The following is a 20,942-nucleotide window of genomic DNA, read 5'->3' on the forward strand; positions in this document are numbered from 1 at the left end:
AGTGACGCTGATGACGTAAGACGCTGCTGACGTGTATCTGGTGCGTCCGTGTATTCGGGTTCATATAAATATGGCTGGGCAAAAAAATGCAAGTCTTCCTCTGTGTGGAAATCCTTAGACATGTTTGTGAAGATTGTTTTGTTTCCAGCGTGCATCTCCCTCAGACTGTAAACGAAGCTCGGGCGCACCAGACACACGTCAGCAGCGTCTTACGTCAGTGGACTCATGAACGCGGATCCACAACAGAACCGGAAGAGAATACAATGCTGAATAAAGTCCTAGTTTTTGTTATTTTTGGACAAAAATGTATTTCCGATGCTTCAAAACATTCTAACTAACCCACTGATGTCACATGGACTACTTTGATGATGTCTTTATTTCCTTTCTGGACAAGGACAGTATACCGTACATAGATTTTCAATGGAGGGACAGAAAACTCTCGGACTAAATCTAAAATATCTTAAACTGTGTTCTGAAGATGAACGGAGGTCTTACGGGCTTGGAGCGACATGAGGGTGAGTCATTAATGACATCATTTTCATTTTTGGGTGAACAAACCCTTTAACCTGTAACCAAGAAGACTTAGACACACACACAGACACACAGCTTCTTCCAGGTTGAATTTGGTCAGGCTCTAAACAGGAGAGTCTTCTGAAAACATCAAGTTAACATGTTATTTATCTCAAGAAGAGGACACTTTAATCTAACACTAAAATAAAGCTTTAACAAAGAAATGGTCCCTTAATGACCCCTGTGACCACAGTTATCAGGGTACCCTAGAAAAGCGGATGGATGTATTGACACATATTAAAGAAGTCCATAGTTAATTTCTGGAAGCCGAGCTAAATGAGCAAGCAATGTTACTGCATTCCTGGCATTGAGCCAGACCCCAGTCACTTCTCAGATATTCCATACAGAATACACGAAGAACATTTTCAATAATCACACTGGTAACTTCTATAACAAAGTAAACTTTCATAAGCCTAGAGAAGTCTTTATTTAGAAAGAAAAATATTGATTAATAGCTTGATTATAATCACTCATTACATATGCACTGAAGCAGCAGTGGATTCCAGAATCCACTTCTTCAATGGCATAAATCTGGTTTATTATAGTTAACTAAAACTAAAACCATAAAAATGGTTACCTATACAATACCCTTTAACTGAAATAAAATATTAAAAAATCAACCTATTTTTATTGCAACATTTCTCATTTTCCTTTAGTTTAACTTCGCCTATACTTAAATAACTAAAACGGAAATAAAAATCAATAGACTGTAAACATTAAAAAAACTAATAAGAATAACAAAAACACAACTAAATTACTTAAGCTAATTTAAAATATGAATAAAAAACGATATATAATAGTATCTCAAAGATATTTTTTAAAAAAATAGCGTAAATATTTGAGCACGGTCCAACAGAATGATATCAGTTTACAGTTTTTTACAATCACTTTGCTACTATTTTCAGAACCTTGATGTCATTTTTCAAAACTCTAGACACAAAACTCACAACGGTTATCACTTGTAACACAGGCTGTCTAATGTTCAAAACATTGCATTGTGCATTCACATCTTTAACGAAATCTTGCACTTGCACAATCATTGGTTCAAAGAACAAATTTACTGTGAAATACCATTGAAACATAACTATAGATCACCCACACACAAGCAACCGATAGTTTCACTGTGTCATTGTTCGTACAATCATTAAATATTGTAGAACAAAATAGGTGATACAGGTTTCATTATGGTACTACATGTACAGTAAATATACATCTCTGTAAAAGCACTGCAGTCGTAGAGAGAATACACAAATAGTGGAATCAGCGAAGAAAGTTTGTAATATATTGATGCAAAACACTACAGTACAATCACAACATAGGTTTATTGGAATCAAAGCAAAAATATAAAATATTAGGCTACATCCATGGATATTGTAGTCTAATTGGTTCATGCTCCACGCTAATTGGTGACAATGAATCTCGTTATCTTGAAACTTTCATGATTTACTGTAAACATGGAAGATTGCGTGTGTTTCCATACAACTATGCATTAAGAGTAATGCAACAGTTACTTATCATTTTGAGCAGTTGTATCAATTGATAGTTAGATCATTGTACGGAAATGAATAGACACTCATTTGAAATGTAATGTGTGAATTGCCTTTTGAAATAGTAGTACTGTGATGTTAAGTTGTGTCATATTGAACAGGTGATTTTTGTTGAATGAACAAATGATCTAAGTTTTATGTGTATTGTATCCAAGCAATTGAGAAAAGGGTTAGAGTTTTGAAAAATGTGCATTTTGATCATTGGTTGTGAGTTTTGTGTCTAGAGTTGTGAAAAATGACATCAAGGTTCTGAAAATAGTAACAAAATGATTGTAAAAAACTGTAACTTCATATGCCACATAAAAAGGTAGAAAGGTAGGACATCTAGTGGTGAACATATGAGGCTACAGGTGAAAATGTCACATTCTCAAAACTTTTTGTTTTGGTAAAAAAGAAAAGTCCGAAATATTTTATAAAAATATCTTTTATTTGCTTTAAATGTTTTTCACTGTATATTTTCTTGATGCTCAGATGATGAGAGTGAAACCACAGCCATATGACTTGCTGAACCTGTTATGTTTGTTGATAAGCAGGTGTTTCATGGATGGATCATTGACGTATCTTTCGTACAGTAACTGCCTTTGTATTTTCTCCTCTTTTCTGTTCTTCTTCTTCTCTCTCTCTGCAGTGACCTTTTTCTCTGCCAGTTTATAAATGAGAAGAAGTCCCTTCTGCTTTCTGCTGGACTTCTGGCTGGTCTTGTTGCTGCTTTCAGGCTCCTGTACGTCTGTCTTTTTCCCCTTTGCAGGAGGTGGAGTAATATCTGCTGCCTGCTCTGTCTTTCTATCTTCTATCTTTGCTTGTCTTTCAGGCCTTCTCTTTTCATCTTCTCTTTTTTTCATATGTGTGACTTTTGCACTGTCTCCATCCATCTCCGTCCAAGCAAGCTTTGCTTTTGCTGGTGGTGAAGCTAATTCAGTGTTTCTCTCCTTTTTCATTCTCCTTTCTTGTCTCAGATCCACCTCCACTATTTCTACACTGTAAAAAAATAAATGTTCATGATTTATCATCACAACTTTTTATCTTTTGTCAAATCAACTTGGGCTACATAATTAACATGGTTCATTGCATAATATTTTGAGTTTCTATTAATTAAACCAATTTGCTTCCTTGTATTTACTTAAATATTATATTTAAATTAAACTCAAAATTTTAAGGCAACCAGATAACTTACTTTTTTAAGTTAAACCAACAATAATTGTTTACAGTGTACACACCTTGTCATTTTCATTACAATAGTTTTATCTTCAGCCTCTCTCTCCTTTTTTATCATCTCTTCCTCAGCCTTTGTATCTTGAGCAGGACTGACATCCACCCAAGCATGTTTTGGCTGTGCTGGTGGAGTTGCACCTGGAAGTTTTATAGTTGAAGAGTATGTCTGTCTCTCCTTCTTTGTCCTTCTCCTCCCTCTCCTTTCAGGTGGACGCTCTTGCTCCTCCTCAGCTGGTGCCATCTGAACCATCAGTGGTTCTGCCACAGTGGAGAAAGATATTTGCTCCTCAGAAGGTGGAGTGAGATGCCAAGGTGCTTCCTGAACCATCAGTGTTTCTGCCACTTTAGTGAAGGAACTTAGCAATTCTTTTTCAAGTTCTTCAAACTGAGCCATCAATGGTTCTGCCACAGTGGAGAAAGATGGCAGTATTTCCTCCTCAGCATGTGCCTCTTGAACCATCAGTGTTTCTGCCCCTTTAGTGGAGGAACTTGGCGATTTTTTCACCTCATCAGGGGGAGTTTCCTTTTCAGCCATCAGTGGTTCTGCCACAGTGGAGAAAGATGTCCATGTTTCCAGCTCATCTGGTAGAGGGTGTTGCGGTGCCACCTGGATCAACAATGGCTTTGCCACTGTGCAGGAACGTGGAAATATTTTCACTCCAGCATGTGGAGTTTGGGATTCAGGCTCCTCCACTGGAATCATCAGTGGTTCTGCCGCTCTGGAGAAATCTGGAAATATTTCCAGCTTAACAAGAGAGTCCTCATAGTCCAACTCTTTCTCCATGTCAGTGTCTTCTGGAGGTCTCTGGATGGGCTCCTCCTGAATGCTGCTACATCCTAGGTTGCCATCACTGCACTGTCTTGACAAGTGGTGTTTTGGCAAGAAGAAGCTTAAGCACCCAAAAACTTTGCTCAGAAATGTCATTTTCGCAATGGATCGCAATCGATCACAATGGATTGACAATTAGGCACTTTTCCAAAAATCCAATATCACTAGCAAAAATCAATTGACTGATATGTCTGCTATGATACTTCTGCAATAGATTGATAAAATATCAAAAAATCCGATTTGAAAATAGCAAATATCAACAGTCTTACTGTTACAGTCACTGCTAATCGCTGTTTTCTCCTCCTGAACTCAACAGACTGATGCTCAACTTGCACTTTATCGCGGCCCGAATATTATGACATCATAGTGTTTTATAATGGAATTCTAAATAGCAGCCGCCATTACTTCCTTCATTTGAATCTGCTGAGCTCTTTTCAATAAATCGTTTGATTCGGTTCACAAAATTTCTCTGAATGAGTCTGACAGCTGGGCTGTTCTCGACTCGAGTCAAGATCTAAAAAGACTCATTTCAAATTTTGAGCTAGTGAATACTGAAAGCTTTAATGGTAGTAGAGCCAACATTGCAGACACGACGGTCAGACACGACTGCAGAAACCTGTGTCAGGAAAGACTAAGAGAATGAAGCTAAATTAATTTCTCGTCACGTTTTGGGCAGCACACGTTTGATGAAGCATACGTTGAATATTGAATTTACTACATTTTATAAAATATTACATTCGTACAAGTTTTATGTAGACATGTGCTTGTAATGTTTGTTTGTTTGTTTTTAATCGCACACAGGTAAGCTGTTATATCAGTCTATGATATTATTGATGATGGATGATTATTTTTCCGATGACGTGCTACATTTTGATTAATGACAGCGAGGATTGTTTGTAATAATTCCGCTTTGTGTTCTAAACTGCAGAATGTACATTTTAAATGCGAAGAAAATAATTTCATGTGAATAATCCCACTTAATTTGACCAAGTAACATTGTTTCGTCAATTGCTCTCCAGTCCGATGGGTGTCGATATCGACACATTCACCAAAACGTTACGACCTAACTAGTGTACAGAAGAAATTACATTTTTGTTGTCTTCTTTCCGGACTTTTGGAAACTTTCTAGATAAAGAGCATTATTGAAAGATAACAACCATATTAGTTTGTTTTATTGTAATATATCTACTTTAGTTTGCCTACTTCGTCATTCTGCCTCGATTTGTTACCATGTAGCTCGTAAGCTATTCAGCTGAATAGTAAAATTACTATAGTTGTCAGAACAGGTACATTTTGTAGTGTTTTAGAGATTCTTATTTAGACATCATGCACAGAAGAGGAGTTGGAGCTGGAGCGATCGCCAAGAAGAAACTTGCAGAGGTATGATCACAGCACTTCAGCGAGATTTATTGCCTTGGAAAATCATTTAGCATTTTCATCCAGATAATTTGTTTACTGTCACAGGCAAAGTATAAAGAGAGAGGTAATGTCCTGGCTGAGGATCAGATTGTACAGGTGCGTGTACCCTGATGAGCACGACATGGATTTTGAATGAAAGCAATCTTTACAGATGTGAAACGGTTTCAGGGTGTATGTGTTGTCCCTGTAGATGTCAAAACAATTGGAAACCTTTAAGACCCATTTGGAGGAGTTTGCCAGCAAGCATAAACAAGAAATCCGTAAAAACTCTCAATTCAGGGTGCAGTTCCAAGAGATGTGTGCCACCATAGGGGTTGATCCACTTGCATGTATGTATTTATCGTAAATGTTTTCCGTTTATATGTCATTTTATTATTTACCATAATATTACAGTGTACACAGTGTGCTCATATGAAATCTGTATAATTGACATTATAAATTCTATGTATAATTATATAAATTATTGTAAATGATCAATTATTATGTTTAAGTTTTATACTCATTCATATAATGATAATTTATAATTATATATTATATATATAAATGATATATAGTATAGTTATAATATAAATATGTTATTGTAAGTATAATGCTAAATAATTAGAATTTCAGTGAAAAAAGTAATATGACCTTATGAACTTTATTCTTTTTTGTGTTCAGCTGGAAAAGGATTTTGGTCTGAGATGCTTGGAGTTGGAGATTTCTACTATGAGCTTGGCGTACAGATCATTGAAGTCTGTTTAGCTTTAAAACACAGAAATGGTGGTAAGTTTTTGTAATTTCATTGTGTTAAAGTGGTTACACAGTTATTGTATTGCATATTATCAATTAAACAGACTTATATCGATAGTAGTATTTTGTGCCTTGGAGATATTGCATATGTGTGACAAAACAAATGCTCTATTATGATTATTCAACTGTCTGGAATACTTGATTTTGATTGGTCAATCAAGGCATTCAGATATTTCTAAATAATGTTGACTCGTTCCTCGACAGTTCCTCCGGGTACGACTCCCTAAAACCTTTCACTTTCAATCAAAATAATTGTAAGTATTAATCAATAAATTACTTTATGCAGGTCTCATCACATTGGAGGAACTTCACCACCGTGTCTTGAAAGGAAGAGGGAAGTTTGCTCAAGATGTGAGCCAGTGAGTGTCTTTGATTGTACATACTGTTCTCTGAACTGTGTTGATTCTGAACACATGAATTCTCTCACCCCCCATTAATGTCGTCACTCAGGGATGACTTGGTGCGGGCCATCAAGAAGCTCAAGGCTATGGGAAATGGCTTCGGGATGATTCCCGTTGGAGGTTCTTATCTAGTCCAGTCTGTCCCAGCAGAGCTCAACATGGATCACACTGTTGTCCTTCAGCTAGCAGAGGTAATCAATACTAGACACAAAGTCTGAGGCCTTTACACTTCTGTGGTGTCAGATCTGATTATTGCCCTTGTTTTACAGAAAAAGGGCTATGTGACAGTGAGCGAGATCAGAGACAGCCTCAAGTGGGAGAGAGAGCGGGCCTGTCACGTTCTTGTAAGTGTGCAGGAAAAACAAAACACCACTTTGAATACTTTTATATAATAAATTAAAGAGGACCTATTTTGGCCTTTTGCAAAATCTTGATTTTGTTTTTGGGGTCTACTTGAATAGGTTTTCATGCTTGAATGTAAAAAAAAAAACACACACACTATTTTTTACATATTTTACATTGTTGCAGAAGCTCTCTTCCCAGTCTGTCTGTTTAGTTCTGTCTTATGAAGCCCCTCTTTCAGGGAGTTCAAAAACAGAGCTTACTGATATAGAGAATAACTCCCTTTGGAGTGGACTTTGGTTGAGTTCAGACTGCAGGTAAATGTGGCCCAAATAAATTTTTTGCTTCCATGTGACTCAGATCTGTTTTTCTGATGATAGTGTGAACAGCAAAAACCATATGGAATCTGATCTTTTTGAGAAGATTTGTATAGCAAATTAGCTCTATGAAATATTAATAACCAATCATAACTTGTTTTTGATTGACTTGATGTAGCTACATTAACATTACAACCAATTGCTCAGTTCATCCTGTGAACCCTCAATATTGTTAATTAATTAATAGAAATGTACATTTCCGGGGCATGGGAAATGTCTTTCTAAATAGAGCAAGTAGTCAAGATCTATAGAGCTTGAGACACGGACAACATTACGCGTGACATGAACAAGATTTTATTAACTAGACTAAACTTTTAAACTACTTTAGCATACACATACATACATGCATACAGTTTACAAAGGGATAGAGAGCTGAAGCAGAATACAGGAAAGCAAGAAGTTATAGCATTGTTTGAAATTCAGCAGATCAACAGCCTTGAGCAAACCATCAGTTTAGTTCTAACACCCCCTTCTTAAAAAGGGGTAAGGATACTTAATGTATCAAATAACGAGACTAAGTTTAATACTTGCATGTCTCACCCATCTGAATTAAACTGTCCTGATGCAATTTGTTGAGGCTCAAGTTGATCTTTGCTGATGTTGTTTTGATAAGAGAGAACCAGTTGAAGTCAGATGATCTTTGGTGAATTGAAAGACAAGGCCGCAGCCTGGCACAAGCTTGGGGGTCCTTTTGGCGCTTTTCCACTGCATGGTACGGGTCAGTAAGGTTCGGCTCGGTGCGGCACGGTTCGGTTCGCTTTAGCTCGGTAGCTTTTCCACTGCAGTTAGTACCGCTTCAAAGTGGGTGGGATTATGACTGTTCGTTATATTTTATCCGCTCCTCGGCAACCAACAAGAGGAACGTCTGCGCTTCTCGTCCACTGACCACGATTCAGCCATTTCTTTTTTGGAAGTTTTTTTTCTTCAAGCAAGTCAAACAAGTAGTTTTAAAACAGGTGCTACAGCGGTGGCTGTTACTGGCTATTTAAATCTAGCGGGTTTGATGTCTCGCAAATACAATGACGCTGGTAGTGACGATTCTGTCTGTCTGACCAATCAGGGATCTACAGTGCTTCCACATCACATTTTAGTATCGGTACGGTACGCTTGGAACCTCAACAGAGGTGGTACCATTTAAAGCGAGCCGTACCGTACCGCACCATGCAGTGGAAAAGCGCCAAAGTGAGCCATGCCGAGCTGAACCGTACCGTACCATGCAGTGGAAAAGTGCCATTAGAAAACTTCTACTTCAGCATCATCTTCACATCAGGACTTCTCAGGAAGGAACAAGAGAGTAAGACAGGGGCTGATCTTGTGATCAGTGATTTTTAAAGTGTGAAGATGTCACACCCTCTTGGAGGTGTGTGAGCCAATAAGAAGTCGTCCCTTTGGAGGGAGATTTTAAGACCCTTTGTGTTCAAGCAGGACATTTGAATCTGTAATTTGATTGGGTGTTTACGAAAAAAGAATCTTCAAGATTCTTATAATACCCATGCGTCACAAAGTTAGCAAAATGCAATGTAAATTAACAAATGGGAAACGAAGATTGGAGTTTATAGAGACTAAACATGCCACACATAGGATTTTGGTTAAACATAGTATGCAAAGTCTGAAACATTTACCCATTAGAGTTTACAAGAAAACATAGGCCAAACAACATAAAAGGAAAATCATGAGATGGGAAAATTAGATACATGTTTATACATTTCTCAATATATATATAGAATATATAGGATTAACGGGGTTTATTTGTCCTTCTCAGTAAGAATTAATTGAGTGTCACATCTCTCAGGAATTCCCTTTTTGGGGTCGTACATTTTTTTATCAATGTAAAAGGACACTGAGTTCTGCCAGTGGTGTCAGCTTCATTGTGATGTTAGTTTCGGGGAAAGTTACATAGACCTTTGTTGGGAGAGTGAGTTTGCCGGACTATTCATTAAATATAATGAATAATTTGTGTGATTAATCTAGACGCTACATTTGCAATGCAACCTTCAGTCTGAACACCCATATCAGAATTCATGCGACTTTTAACATCACTCTAGATCAACATTTGTTACAATCCTGTCTATAGTCATGGGAGTCACATCAAATATTTTACATACTCAGCGTTATCAAGACAGTTGTGAAAGGTAGTCAGTGGAAAGACAGTGATGTCAGAACTCATAAGTATTACAGTCAAGTCACATTTATTTTTATAGCTCTTTTTAAAATACAGATTTTTTCAAAGCAGCTTTACAGAGATAAGAGGAAAATTCAACAAAGTTTGTTTCCAGAAAAAAAAGAAAAAAAGTGACAGCTTAAATACAAGCAAAACATGAGGGCTTGTATCATAAATGTTTAAAAACTGCTCTTTTTTCATATCCTCGTCTTTGTTTTTATATTGCCTGCACATAAATTCGCTGGCTTCCACGGCAGATCAAACTATAAATAAACACGTAATCATTAATGCTGAATACAAAATCGCCCCCAAACCCTCATTCACTATTCCCTATGTTAATCCACTAATACAATTCACTTGAAGGAGTGAATGAAAATGAGTGAGCGAATTCGGACAGCCGTTGAGCATACATCGGTTAAACACTTATTGCAGTGCAATGTGGGATAGAATGAGTGCACTTGATGATGTCCACGATTGTTTCTGACACCACTACAAACGGCTGTCTCCTCAAATAATGCCCTATTTGAGGGTATAGAGGGCGACTTCGGATTCAGCCTTTGTGTTGACTTCCGTATGACAGCGCGCTTTGCGACATCTTTTTATCATTCTTTTGCGCACACGGATTAGTCCAGGACCATGATCGGTTCGCACTGGACAGAATCTGATACTGGTCACATTTAAAACAACAATGTGAACAGCTAAACAAAAAAAATCGGATCTGAGCAATCGGAATTGAGCACTAAGGTTTGCAGTGTGAACGTAACCTTTGTGCTTCACAACTTTACTGAACTTTTTCTTGCTCAAACATTACACACTGAAGAAAGTTGAAAATGTAATAAAAAAAAACTCTAATATCTTTTGCACTGTTTTCAGGATCACCTGCTGAAAGAAGGCTTAGCGTGGCTGGACTCCCAAGCTGCAGTGGAGCCACAGTACTGGCTGCCAGCTCTGTTCGCAGAACTGTTTTTGCAAGACGTTACGCCTGAGGAGGCCAGCCAAATGACACCTTGAGAATAAGATATTATTTTGTAAATCATGAAAGGAGGAGGAGATTAGGGTGAATGTCAAAGAATGTCACAATGCTTGTTTGAGAGGAAAAACTGATAATAAAATCATCCACTTAGTCACTTTTCTCACAACCCAACAAGTCTCAATATGTTTTATGTTTATTATTTTAAAACCTGGGTCACCACTACAAAAAAGTTTTGGTAAATTATAGAAAATGATAATAGTTTTATCTTATGTCTGTTGTGTATCTTCTATCTATTCTATTTATTCAATGATATTGCATTCATTACATAATAATAATAATAAAAAAAACATGTAATTTTCCTATTTTAGATAGATAGTAGCTAATAACGAAAGTGATGCATATCTACAAAATCCTTGACCATTCAGAACTTTAAAAAGCGACACCATACTTTCCTAAATATATTCTATCAGAGATAGAAATCTGAACTGACTTAATCCTCATGACCGTAGACATGGTCTTCAAATTCCTGCTGTTGCCAGTCGTCAAAGATCTGAGTGCAGAATGGACACACTTTGTGAGACTGCTCGTGTTGTTCTAATTCCTCCTCGCTGATGCCAGGAAACCCCTCCTGACAGTGCTGGCACACCCTAATCTGCACATCAGGAAATGCATACAATTCAATCATTTTGACCTCTGCGGAAACTCATTCTCGAAATATTGTTTTCATAAGAAATAAGTAGTTACCTGTATCTCTGTTTCAGCAGGTTTTGCTATAATGTACAAATATAATAGGTTATCAGGTTAACACACATTTTTGAGAGAATTTAGAGATTTTTGTCTAACTGTATGTTTCAACTTTTAAGATAACTGTTATTTTACCGACCTGTCAAATCAATGCTCTCATAGAGGTGGGTGGGTGGGCTTTGAGGGTTGGGTAGTTGATCAGACATTGCAGCAACAGATGCAACCTGGTAGTCAAACAACAACCTACGAAGTCTATTTACTTCTGCCTGCAGTTCCTGCAGATAAAAAAGGGGAGTGGAGGAACTACATCAAATAAGAATAATTGAATAATTATTAAATAATAATTGACTGGCATGTAGTTCAGTGCTTTGAACCCCACAACGTATTTTGTATTACGTTACTAAAATGCACTACTGTTCAAAAGTTTGGGGTTAGTACAACTTTTATTTGGCAAAGACACATGACATTTCAAATAAATGCTGTTCTTTTGAACTTTCAATTCAAAAAATCCTGGAGGGGAAATTTACTACAGTTTCCACAAAAATATTAAAGGTACGCTATGTAACTTCTATTTGTTCAAAATTAACACAATTTAAATAATGAGTCAATACAACATCAAACCTACTTCCAAAACATGTTTTTGTCTTACCCGGATTCACTATGGTAAGCATGTTAAAACCCTGTCAGGATGGTTTTTGCGGGAAATTGCGTATACGTATACATCACTCGTGCGTGTCTTGTGACATGACGCGAAGGCCAAGTATGGTAACTCGGAATTTGTCCTCTGCAATTAACCCATCCAAGTTTGTGCACACACATCAGAAGCAAATTGTAGTGAACACACACATACACACACACTCTGCAAACCAGGGGCACACACATCCGGACCAGTGGGCAGTTTTTTTGTTGTGGCGCCCGGGGAGCGATTGGGAGTGAGGTGCCTTGCTCAAGTGCAGCTCAGTCATTTCCTGCTGGTATTGAGAATCAAACCAGTCTGACTCTCTAATCATAAGGCCACGACTTCCCATATCCGTAAATAGAGAAAAGTTAGCTGTCACAACAAGCGAGAAAGGATAACATAGAACACGCTAAATTTCGAACCTCAGGCAATAAAAAAATGCTGAACAGAAGAGGGTCTGCTGGCAAAAAGAGAACGTGACAGAGCTCGTAATAAAACCAGAAACAAGATTGACTGAAGGACAAGAACTGAGGGATTTGAAATGGAGTAATGACTGCTGAAAATTCCGCTTTGCCATCACAGGAATAAATTACATTTTTAAAATATATTAAAATAGAATTATTTTAAATTTCATTATATTATTTTATAATATTACAGTTTTTTTATCAAATAAATGCTTCCTTGGTGAGCATAAGAGACTTTCAAAAACATTAAAAAATATTACAGACCCCAAACATTTGAACGGTAATGTTTATCAGATGCAATGATGATAAACAGATGTTTAATCTGTGTCATAATAAAACAGATCACCTCATTCTTTTTTTCAAGCGTCTCTCTGTCTAATCTTGATGTCTCAGCCATTTCGTAAATTTTGTCTTGTGCCTGCTGAAGTTGTACCTGTAATTACAGAATTGTCTTGAATCAGGATTGAAATACTTATTGATACTCACAAAAAAAATAAGTTTAAAGGGGTTGATATAATGCCCTTTTCATAAGATGTAAAATAGGTCTTTGATGTCCCCAGAGTGTGTATGTGAAGTTTTAGCTCAAAATACCCCACAGATATTTTTTATGTGTGAGCAAAAAACACAGTTTTTGTGTTTGTCCCTTTAAATGCAAATGAGCTGCTGCTGGCACAGAGGGCAGAGCTTCAACAGCTTGTGTCCTTTTACCTCACACAGACATTCACTGAAATTTTTTATAATTTTCGGGACAATTAGGGCCGGATTCGGGACAACAGTTTAGATTTCAGGCTGTCCCGAATTTTTCGGGATGTCTGGTCACCCTAGTTGGTGATGTCACTAACTCGGGAGGAATGTCGTGTAGTTCCTCCCTGCCATTTGTTGTAGTCCTTAAAAAATTATTTCTTTAAAAGCAAATATCTTCCTTTGCTTTGAACTTTGAGCATTGTAACTTTGCAGATGTTGTTTATGCTCAAACAGAAACATTACACACTAACTAAAGTTAAAAAAGTGAAATCATAATCAACCACCCCTTTAAAGTGAAATGCATAAGTTAAAAAAAACATGACAACGTGCAATACCTGGATTTGATTGGTTTTCTCGCCCTCAGCCTGTTTCAAGGTAATCTCCTCCAGTTTCTTTTTCACTTCCTTCAATTCCTGCTCAGCTCCTTCTGTGCGCTTTTTGGCTTCTTTGCAATTGTGCACCTCACTGCGAAGCAGGCATCTGGCCTCTGTCAGCTGAGTAAGCAGAGCCTGAATCTGGACCTGAGTGTTCGGTCACAAAGAGATTACTTCATGATGATACAGTTATTACTGACTTATGATTTGAAGTCATGATGCTTCAAACTTCTATAAAAACAAGCCTCACTTTGTTGTCTTCTTTCTCTTGGGCTCCTTGCTCTAACATGGATGTTTGTAATGCTTTGTTTTCAGCTCTCCGGTCCTCCAGAGTCTTACTCATCTTGAGGGCCTGTATTTCGATGAGCAATTTCTCATTGTCTTTCCTGCTGCTTTGCACATCAACCTAAAATAAAAAAAACGCCATATTGAAGTCTACTGGCAAACTTGCAGACCTGCACAAAAATGTTTATTTACTCTGACTTTTATACTGAAAAAAATTATAAACGCAACATTTTTGTTTTTGCCCCCATTTTTCATGAGCTGAACTCAAAGAAAGTTTTGAGGGAGCGTGCAATTGGCATTCTGACCGCAGGAATGTCCACCAGAGCTAAGGCACAGCTGTGCAATAATCATGCTGTCTAATCAGCATCTTGATATGCCACACCTGTGAGGTGGATGGATTATCTCGGCAAAGGAGAAGTGCTCACTAACAGATTTGTGAACAATATTTGAGAGGAATAGTGTATAGAAAAAGTCTTAGATCTGAGTTCAGCTCATGAAAAATGGGGGCAAAAACAAAAGTGTTATGTTTATAATTTTGTTCAGTGTAGTTATGCCACAACTTGTTTCCCTGCCTTTTTTTATTAATTTGATTTGGTTTACTTTTCATTTCTCTCTATTTTGTCTCTTGTATTTTTGTCTCTTGGTCTTGTCATGGATTATGACTACAGAAATAAATCATTTTATTCCTAATTATCATTAACGAGAACGTCATTAATGAGAAAGCATTTGCAAACCTGTAACAACTTAGCCTGGTCCTGTACTTTGTTGTAATTTTGATCTGTTTCTTTCAGCAAGGTACTCAGCCTGGAGAAAAAGGACAGATGAAAATAAAACATTTATGCCGTCTTTAGCGTCCTTGTTAGCGCGCTCGCCTCCCCTACTGGAAACCCCGGTTCGAGTCCCGCTCGGAGCGGGTTGAGTAGGACTGGTTACATTTGGTACCATGTCCAGGATGGGAGTGAGATTTAGTGGGTGAGTGTAACAGACTAATAGGTAAGAGCTGTGCGTGTAAACCTCACTCCCCTGGCCTCAAGAGGCATGCTATCGACTGGGATCTTTAGCGTCCTTGTTAGCACGCCCACCTCCCACACCGGAGACCTCGGTAGCGGGACGAGTAGGAACGGTTACATTTGCATATAAAAACGTATGTTGATACAGAGATTTCCATAATAAGGAAACTCACCTGAGGTTTTCGGTATCCTGGAGTTCAACCTGTTGCTGTAACTCAGCCCTTTCACTCTTAAGCATGTGGATCTTTTGAACAGCTCTCTTATACTTTTCATGAAGAGCGTTCAGTGACTGTGAATAATTTTGTTTGATAAAAGTTATACATATCTCATACAATTCTCAATCAGACAGATTAAATTACAGATATAAAATTACAGACATGTTTCAACTGGGTGTTAGCTTGATCTTTACCTCTTCAGTGGCGTTAAAACTCTCTACATCTGGCAGTGGTGTTTCCGGCTTATCCTTTGACTTCCCATCATCTAGAAAGCTCTGCAGTTTATTACAAAGGCACATTTATGATCACTTTATTCACCACTGCAGATATATAGTGGTGTTTCTTCAGTACAAGAAAAATGCAGTAGAACCAGTGTTGATAATTGTTAACAAAATATACCGTAACACAAAAACTATTAAAATAGTTTTCGGTAACTGAATTCAAATAAAATAAAATATAAATATTAGATGAAAAACTTTCATGAAAATGAGAAATGTTGACGACAACAAACTGAAATAAGTTTGTCTAAAACTAAAAAAAATGGAATTAAAATGACATAATAAACTTACTAAAACAAACTAAAAAATAAAGTACAAACTGAAAATACAAATTATAGGATAGTAAAGGTAAACTATCCTAAGGTATATGACAGTTAAAGCTATAGGATAGTATATAAATAATAGTTAAAAAAAAAACACTGATGAGGACAACAAGTAGTACAACATTCCCCATTACAAAAAAGAAAAGTGTCTAAAAATGACGAGACATTATGACAAAAACATTACAAAAACATCCAGTACAATTGGAGGTAGCACAAAGACTGTAAATAACAAGTATATACGTTTTACAAGTGTTGTAAAAGGAAGAGAATCTGACTAACCCTGAGACGGCAGATCTCATGCAGTCTTTCCCCCAACTCAGTTTTCAGGATCTCATTTGTTTCTTTTAAATGCTCGATCTCTTTGACAAAGTCCTCTTTCTCTTTCTCCATCTTTTCTGCCTGCTCCTATTAAGTGTTAAACCTTTAGTGGCAAGCAAAAAGGAAAAGCAACTAGAAATTTTAACTCCAGATGGTGTCCAAGTTGTACCTGTGTTGTTATAACTAACAGGTCTTTCTCCAAGCTGCAGTCAAGGCTTGTTTCTGCTGGGCTTTGAAAGCAGAACGGGGTGCTGGCTCCTTTGACATAACCGATGCTGTCCACATAGCAGAACTGATAAAACTCTCCATCATCCTTGGGCAGGTAGCTCTCTGAGAACAAACAAATCTGTATCATATAGAGATTCAATGTCATCAGAATTTAGAATAGGGTAGTGGCACACACACACGCACGCACGCACGTGCGCACACACACACACACACACACACATGTTGGGTAAGTTACTCTAAAAAAGTAATTAACTACTAGCTACTAAATACATTTTCAACAGTGTAATTAGATTACTGTACAAATAACTCTCTCGAAAAATATTGCATTACTTTTTACTAATTACTTTCTAAATTCCACATCAACCTCGACCAGTTAACAATACAAGGATAGACATGAAACTGCTCTTTATAATTCGATCAAATAAATAATATAAAATTGCATGAATTATAAGTGTTTAATAGGAGAAGGTTACTTTAAAAACTTACATTTTATCATTAGAAGTTAAATTTGGATGTTAAATCCATGATTGTTTTTATATATATATATATATATATATATATATATATATATATATATATATATATATATATATATATATATGTGTGTGTGTATAAACCTACTATTATAGTAATGAACGCAACATTCACATGCAACTGATTGACAGACACACTGTGCGCTCCTATTTCAGTGTTGTTAATTTGTGGATATTTTCAACAAACAGTTTGCTTCGTACATTCTGTTTACCAATATTAAAGGGGGCAAATGTTATCATTACACTGAACTGTGTATATGTTATTTAAATGCATTATGTTCTTCTTCTATGTCCCCTCCAAACCCAAATCAGCAAATTTTTCAGCAAAATCAGCAAAGACACATTTAAAGTGACTTTAGTTTTTAAGTATTATATTTTCAATTTATTTAGACAAATAGTACATAATTTTATATCCATTTATTGTTTATGAGTGCATCCCTAGTAAGATCCAAAGTTGAATGTCTACCGTATCACTCGAGAGCAAGATAAATTAAATGTTTTTATTAAATTAAATGAGAAATGTTTTTGACATGAAAAAACTACCCTGCCATGCTCAAGTAATCCTCACTCTGTTACTCCAGACTTAATTAACTGCCAAGAAAGTGGTGCATGGCAGCAAACCAAATTCTTGAGACACTTGACACATCACAAGGTTCCTTAATTTAGGACCCCTGAGTAGCAGGATGAGTAGATGTGGACCACTCAAGTTAGTGGTTCTGCCTTTACTAAAATAGCAGCACAACGTCACATCCATGGCATTGATGCACAGTAATTACACCAGGGGGCAGTTGCATGATCATAGCCATTATGTTAAAACAGTGTCTTAAAGGGACAATGTGTCGTTTTTTAGGTATTTTATTATCTAAAATCAATATTTTTATTCATAAATATGTCCTCAATGGTGTACAAATACCTTTGCCAATTATCTAACTTATCCTCGTAAACGAAGAATTTATTATCTTTATATACATGTGACGGGTAGGTCCACGGAGGCTTCCATGTAGTTCCGCCATCTTGAAAAACTATAATAGCAGAGAGGGTCAAAAAGTACTAGGCCAATGCGTTTCCACAACGCGTTTTCATTCAGAGCTAGCGTCACGTAACTGAAAGCACCAGAAACGGAGGAGCAGAGCAGAGCTTGTCACTGCCCCGGCAAGTCAGTCAGTAATTCATACTTTAACATTCGTTTGTTCGTTGTGTCAAGTTGCAGTTTGTTTAAAATAATTAGAAGACATCCTGTCATAGCTTTTTGGTACATAACAGCTACCGTAGATGCAACGCACAATTCGTTTGAATGCAAAATACAATGCTACCGCTAGATGGGTGTAAATTCCAACACAATGTACCTTTAAGATCTAGTATGAAGAAAGTATCTCAAAAAAGTACGAGTCAAGGGGCAGTCAGTCTTATTTTTCGGTGTGCCAATTAGACCAACCCTACGTTTTACGCTCTCAAAAATGTTATGAACAGTCTTAAAGAAAAAAAATTGACAGGAAAACCAGTGCTTTACTTGTATTAGTCTTATGCAACTGGCCCCAGGGCCCCAAACACAGACACAGAGGACACACCAAGTCCTCCGGTAGTGAATATTTGCTTACCTAGTTCAATGTTACAAACATGATTATATTACATTTAGGTTTTCTTGCAACAATCACCAGTTCAGGTCATGGATGGAACAAACTTGAAAGTTATGATAAACAAAATAATAATATAACATTTGAAGTGTTGAGGTCCCTTTGGAGCTAACAGGATGAATTCCTACCTTTGAAAACCACTTGATGCACAATCGGTTCAGGTCCGATATGGTCCAGGCAAGGTTCCACCCATTCATAGCTATAATACTGCTGTGTCAAATTCCAGCCAACCTGAACAATTCCACAGATTTAAACTCAACTTCTCTGAATGCAATACAAGACAACTTTTATTCATTATAAAATGCAAAAAGTGTGATAATAATAATAATAAATAGGCAATCAGTAAATAGCTGTCAGTAAGCTGTACATGAGTTCATGCTATTAATTACTCACCTTGTAGATACCGATCCAGTCCCTCGGATTGGGCTGCAGATCACCGGTGACAGTGTACCGGCACGAAACCGCGGTGTTCGGCGGATATGATGGAGGAACATCGTTGAAAACTACCTGCGAGTATGACGAGGTCTCCATTACAAAGGGAACCGTCTCTTCCTCCGTTCCGTCGTTCATCTCTGGTTTTATGGGTGACACGGTCACCTTTCAATTCGTCAAAAGAGTTTAGTAAAAATTCACTTCAATTCAATTTACATGTATATAGCGCTTTTCACAAGTAGATCTTTCAAAGCAGCTTTACAGAATTGATGCATGAGTCCACGTTACAATTTAATTTTTAGTGGTTATCAGAAGTAACTGTCTAGTTATGTATTTCGGAAATGTACATATACAAATCACACAGTTAGCTAAAAATGCATTAATTTAAACAATGTAATAATAAATAATAAACCCAGTGTGGTTGATTTTGCCTTTGAGTGACGTCCTTTCACTTTCATTTATGTCACGGGCGTAACGTTAGCTACTAAACAAAAGTGATACAACAACAAACAGTCGACTGAAAACACAACTCAACTTAGCTCGGTAAATAAGTAAAAATATAAAGACAAAAGGCATTATGTAAACACGATGCTTGTTATCTTGAAATAAAAACTTTTTATACTTTAAATATCAGCATCAGTCACTGGGTAAACCAGCTTGTTCACACATGTAATTTGGTAATATTTTCACAATAAATAACTACCATAAACAAAATGTTACCTGAACCTCGTTGTGCCGCAGTCCAGAACGTGTTGAACAGGCAGTGCGATACAGGCTGTTGCTATAAATGGAAGCAGAGAGTAAACACAATCTGGGAGGTGTAGTTCTACGCACAGGTCGGGCACTAGTGTAATGGGGATTCCCGTGTATCATGTCATCCAGTGAATGAATTATGAGGGGACTGACCAACAAAACACTTACGTTATAAGACAAATTAGTGTTTTTTGACATATTTTCCGATCCGCACTGAACAAATGTCATTTACATCACATGTAAATATTTGATTATTATTTTAAAATATTATGATATAGATCATTTCTTAACAGTGTAAGACCACTTTCACACATAGTATTACCAGTTTATACCTATATTGCAATTGCCATAGATTTGTGGATTAATTAAATTAATTGTTAATTAAGTAAATTAATTGTTATGAGGCCCAAACACAGCTTACATCCACCACAACCTGAATATAATATTGGATAGGTTAGATACATTTAAGAAAAATAACTACTTGTGTTATTAGTTACATTAAGTGGACCTTTATCCCATAAACTATGCAGAAGTTTTTAATGAGTGATTAGAATTTTGTAAATATTTTATAAAAAGTTATGAGGGGGTGGAAATGACTGGGTGTTGTGGAAATGACAATGAATGGAAGTCCATGTAGAAAAACAGAAGACATTTATTTGAAACTTTCTGAAACAGACAATTCCATTTAATAAATCATTAATCTCATTAGTCATTAGTTTGTTTGGTTCTGTTTTGCTTCTGTTTTGGTATAGGACTGAGACCTTTCTGCAGTTGACTTCCGTGGCATCTTAAAAATATATGAAAAGGCATTTCAATAAATATATATTTGAATAAATACATTAGCATTGTATATTTCAATAAATAAAATATACATATGTAGCCACACAATCAATGAATTGCACCTTGTAAGCATAAATGTCATTTCAACCTCACCTTTGTGATTTCCACCCAAGAATGAATGCGGTGGAAATGACGGTGGTGGAAATGATAATCCTGCAGTATTTTGTAAAAAAATCCAAACTAGTATTACAGATTAGCTATGAATTGGTAGCTTGCATTGCATGCATGCAAAATACATCTATGTATGTTAAAAAAACGATTTATTTACAAACTCAATTGATGTTACGCCATGTTTGGAAATGACATACAATAAAAATATTTTCATTTCAAGCAATATTTACTTTTGAGTCTTCTTCAACAAGTTGGTGAAGATATTAAAAAAGCTCCTCCATGTTAGACATGTGCTCTGATGCAATTGTTCATCTCCATAGAAACTACCCAAACAATCTTTCTAAAAAGCCTTTT

General features: G+C 36.7%; 3 protein-coding genes across 4 annotated transcripts; 1 reads left to right on the plus strand and 2 right to left on the minus strand.

The window, feature by feature from the left end:
• Positions 1-1,485: 1,485 nt before the first annotated feature.
• LOC143710324 (uncharacterized) lies at positions 1,486-4,351 on the minus strand. Its single transcript, XM_077201286.1, has 3 exons — positions 3,335-4,351; positions 2,750-3,095; positions 1,486-1,500 (listed from the first exon to the last, which is right to left on the minus strand). The coding sequence occupies exons 1-3, from the start codon at positions 4,252-4,254 to the stop codon at positions 1,486-1,488; spliced, it is 1,281 nt and encodes a 426-aa protein (XP_077057401.1). The 5' UTR covers positions 4,255-4,351.
• A 175-nt stretch (positions 4,352-4,526) lies between these two features.
• Positions 4,527-10,794, plus strand: snf8 (SNF8 subunit of ESCRT-II). Its single transcript, XM_077200997.1, has 8 exons — positions 4,527-5,538; positions 5,623-5,673; positions 5,768-5,906; positions 6,238-6,342; positions 6,656-6,728; positions 6,820-6,961; positions 7,040-7,114; positions 10,524-10,794. The coding sequence occupies exons 1-8, from the start codon at positions 5,485-5,487 to the stop codon at positions 10,659-10,661; spliced, it is 777 nt and encodes a 258-aa protein (XP_077057112.1). The 5' UTR covers positions 4,527-5,484; the 3' UTR covers positions 10,662-10,794.
• Positions 9,662-19,784, minus strand: calcoco2 (calcium binding and coiled-coil domain 2). 2 transcript variants are annotated; one of them, XM_077200995.1, is made up of 14 exons: positions 19,605-19,784; positions 18,846-19,049; positions 18,581-18,683; positions 16,227-16,387; positions 16,019-16,144; positions 15,333-15,413; positions 15,097-15,212; positions 14,648-14,717; positions 13,879-14,034; positions 13,590-13,775; positions 12,857-12,943; positions 11,507-11,642; positions 11,368-11,393; positions 9,662-11,275 (listed from the first exon to the last, which is right to left on the minus strand). In XM_077200995.1, the coding sequence occupies exons 1-14, from the start codon at positions 19,755-19,757 to the stop codon at positions 11,114-11,116; spliced, it is 1,767 nt and encodes a 588-aa protein (XP_077057110.1). In that variant the 5' UTR covers positions 19,758-19,784; the 3' UTR covers positions 9,662-11,113. The 2 variants fall into 2 exon arrangements, with proteins under 2 accessions (XP_077057110.1, XP_077057111.1); XM_077200996.1 differs by having other exon boundaries at positions 18,846-19,024; positions 19,605-19,748.
• Positions 19,785-20,942: the final 1,158 nt, after the last annotated feature.

This window comes from Siphateles boraxobius, unplaced genomic scaffold (genome assembly GCF_051911475.1).
Source record: "Siphateles boraxobius isolate OS27281-9 unplaced genomic scaffold, OSU_SipBor_1 46, whole genome shotgun sequence".
In the NCBI taxonomy this organism is placed as follows: domain Eukaryota; kingdom Metazoa; phylum Chordata; class Actinopteri; order Cypriniformes; family Leuciscidae; genus Siphateles; species Siphateles boraxobius.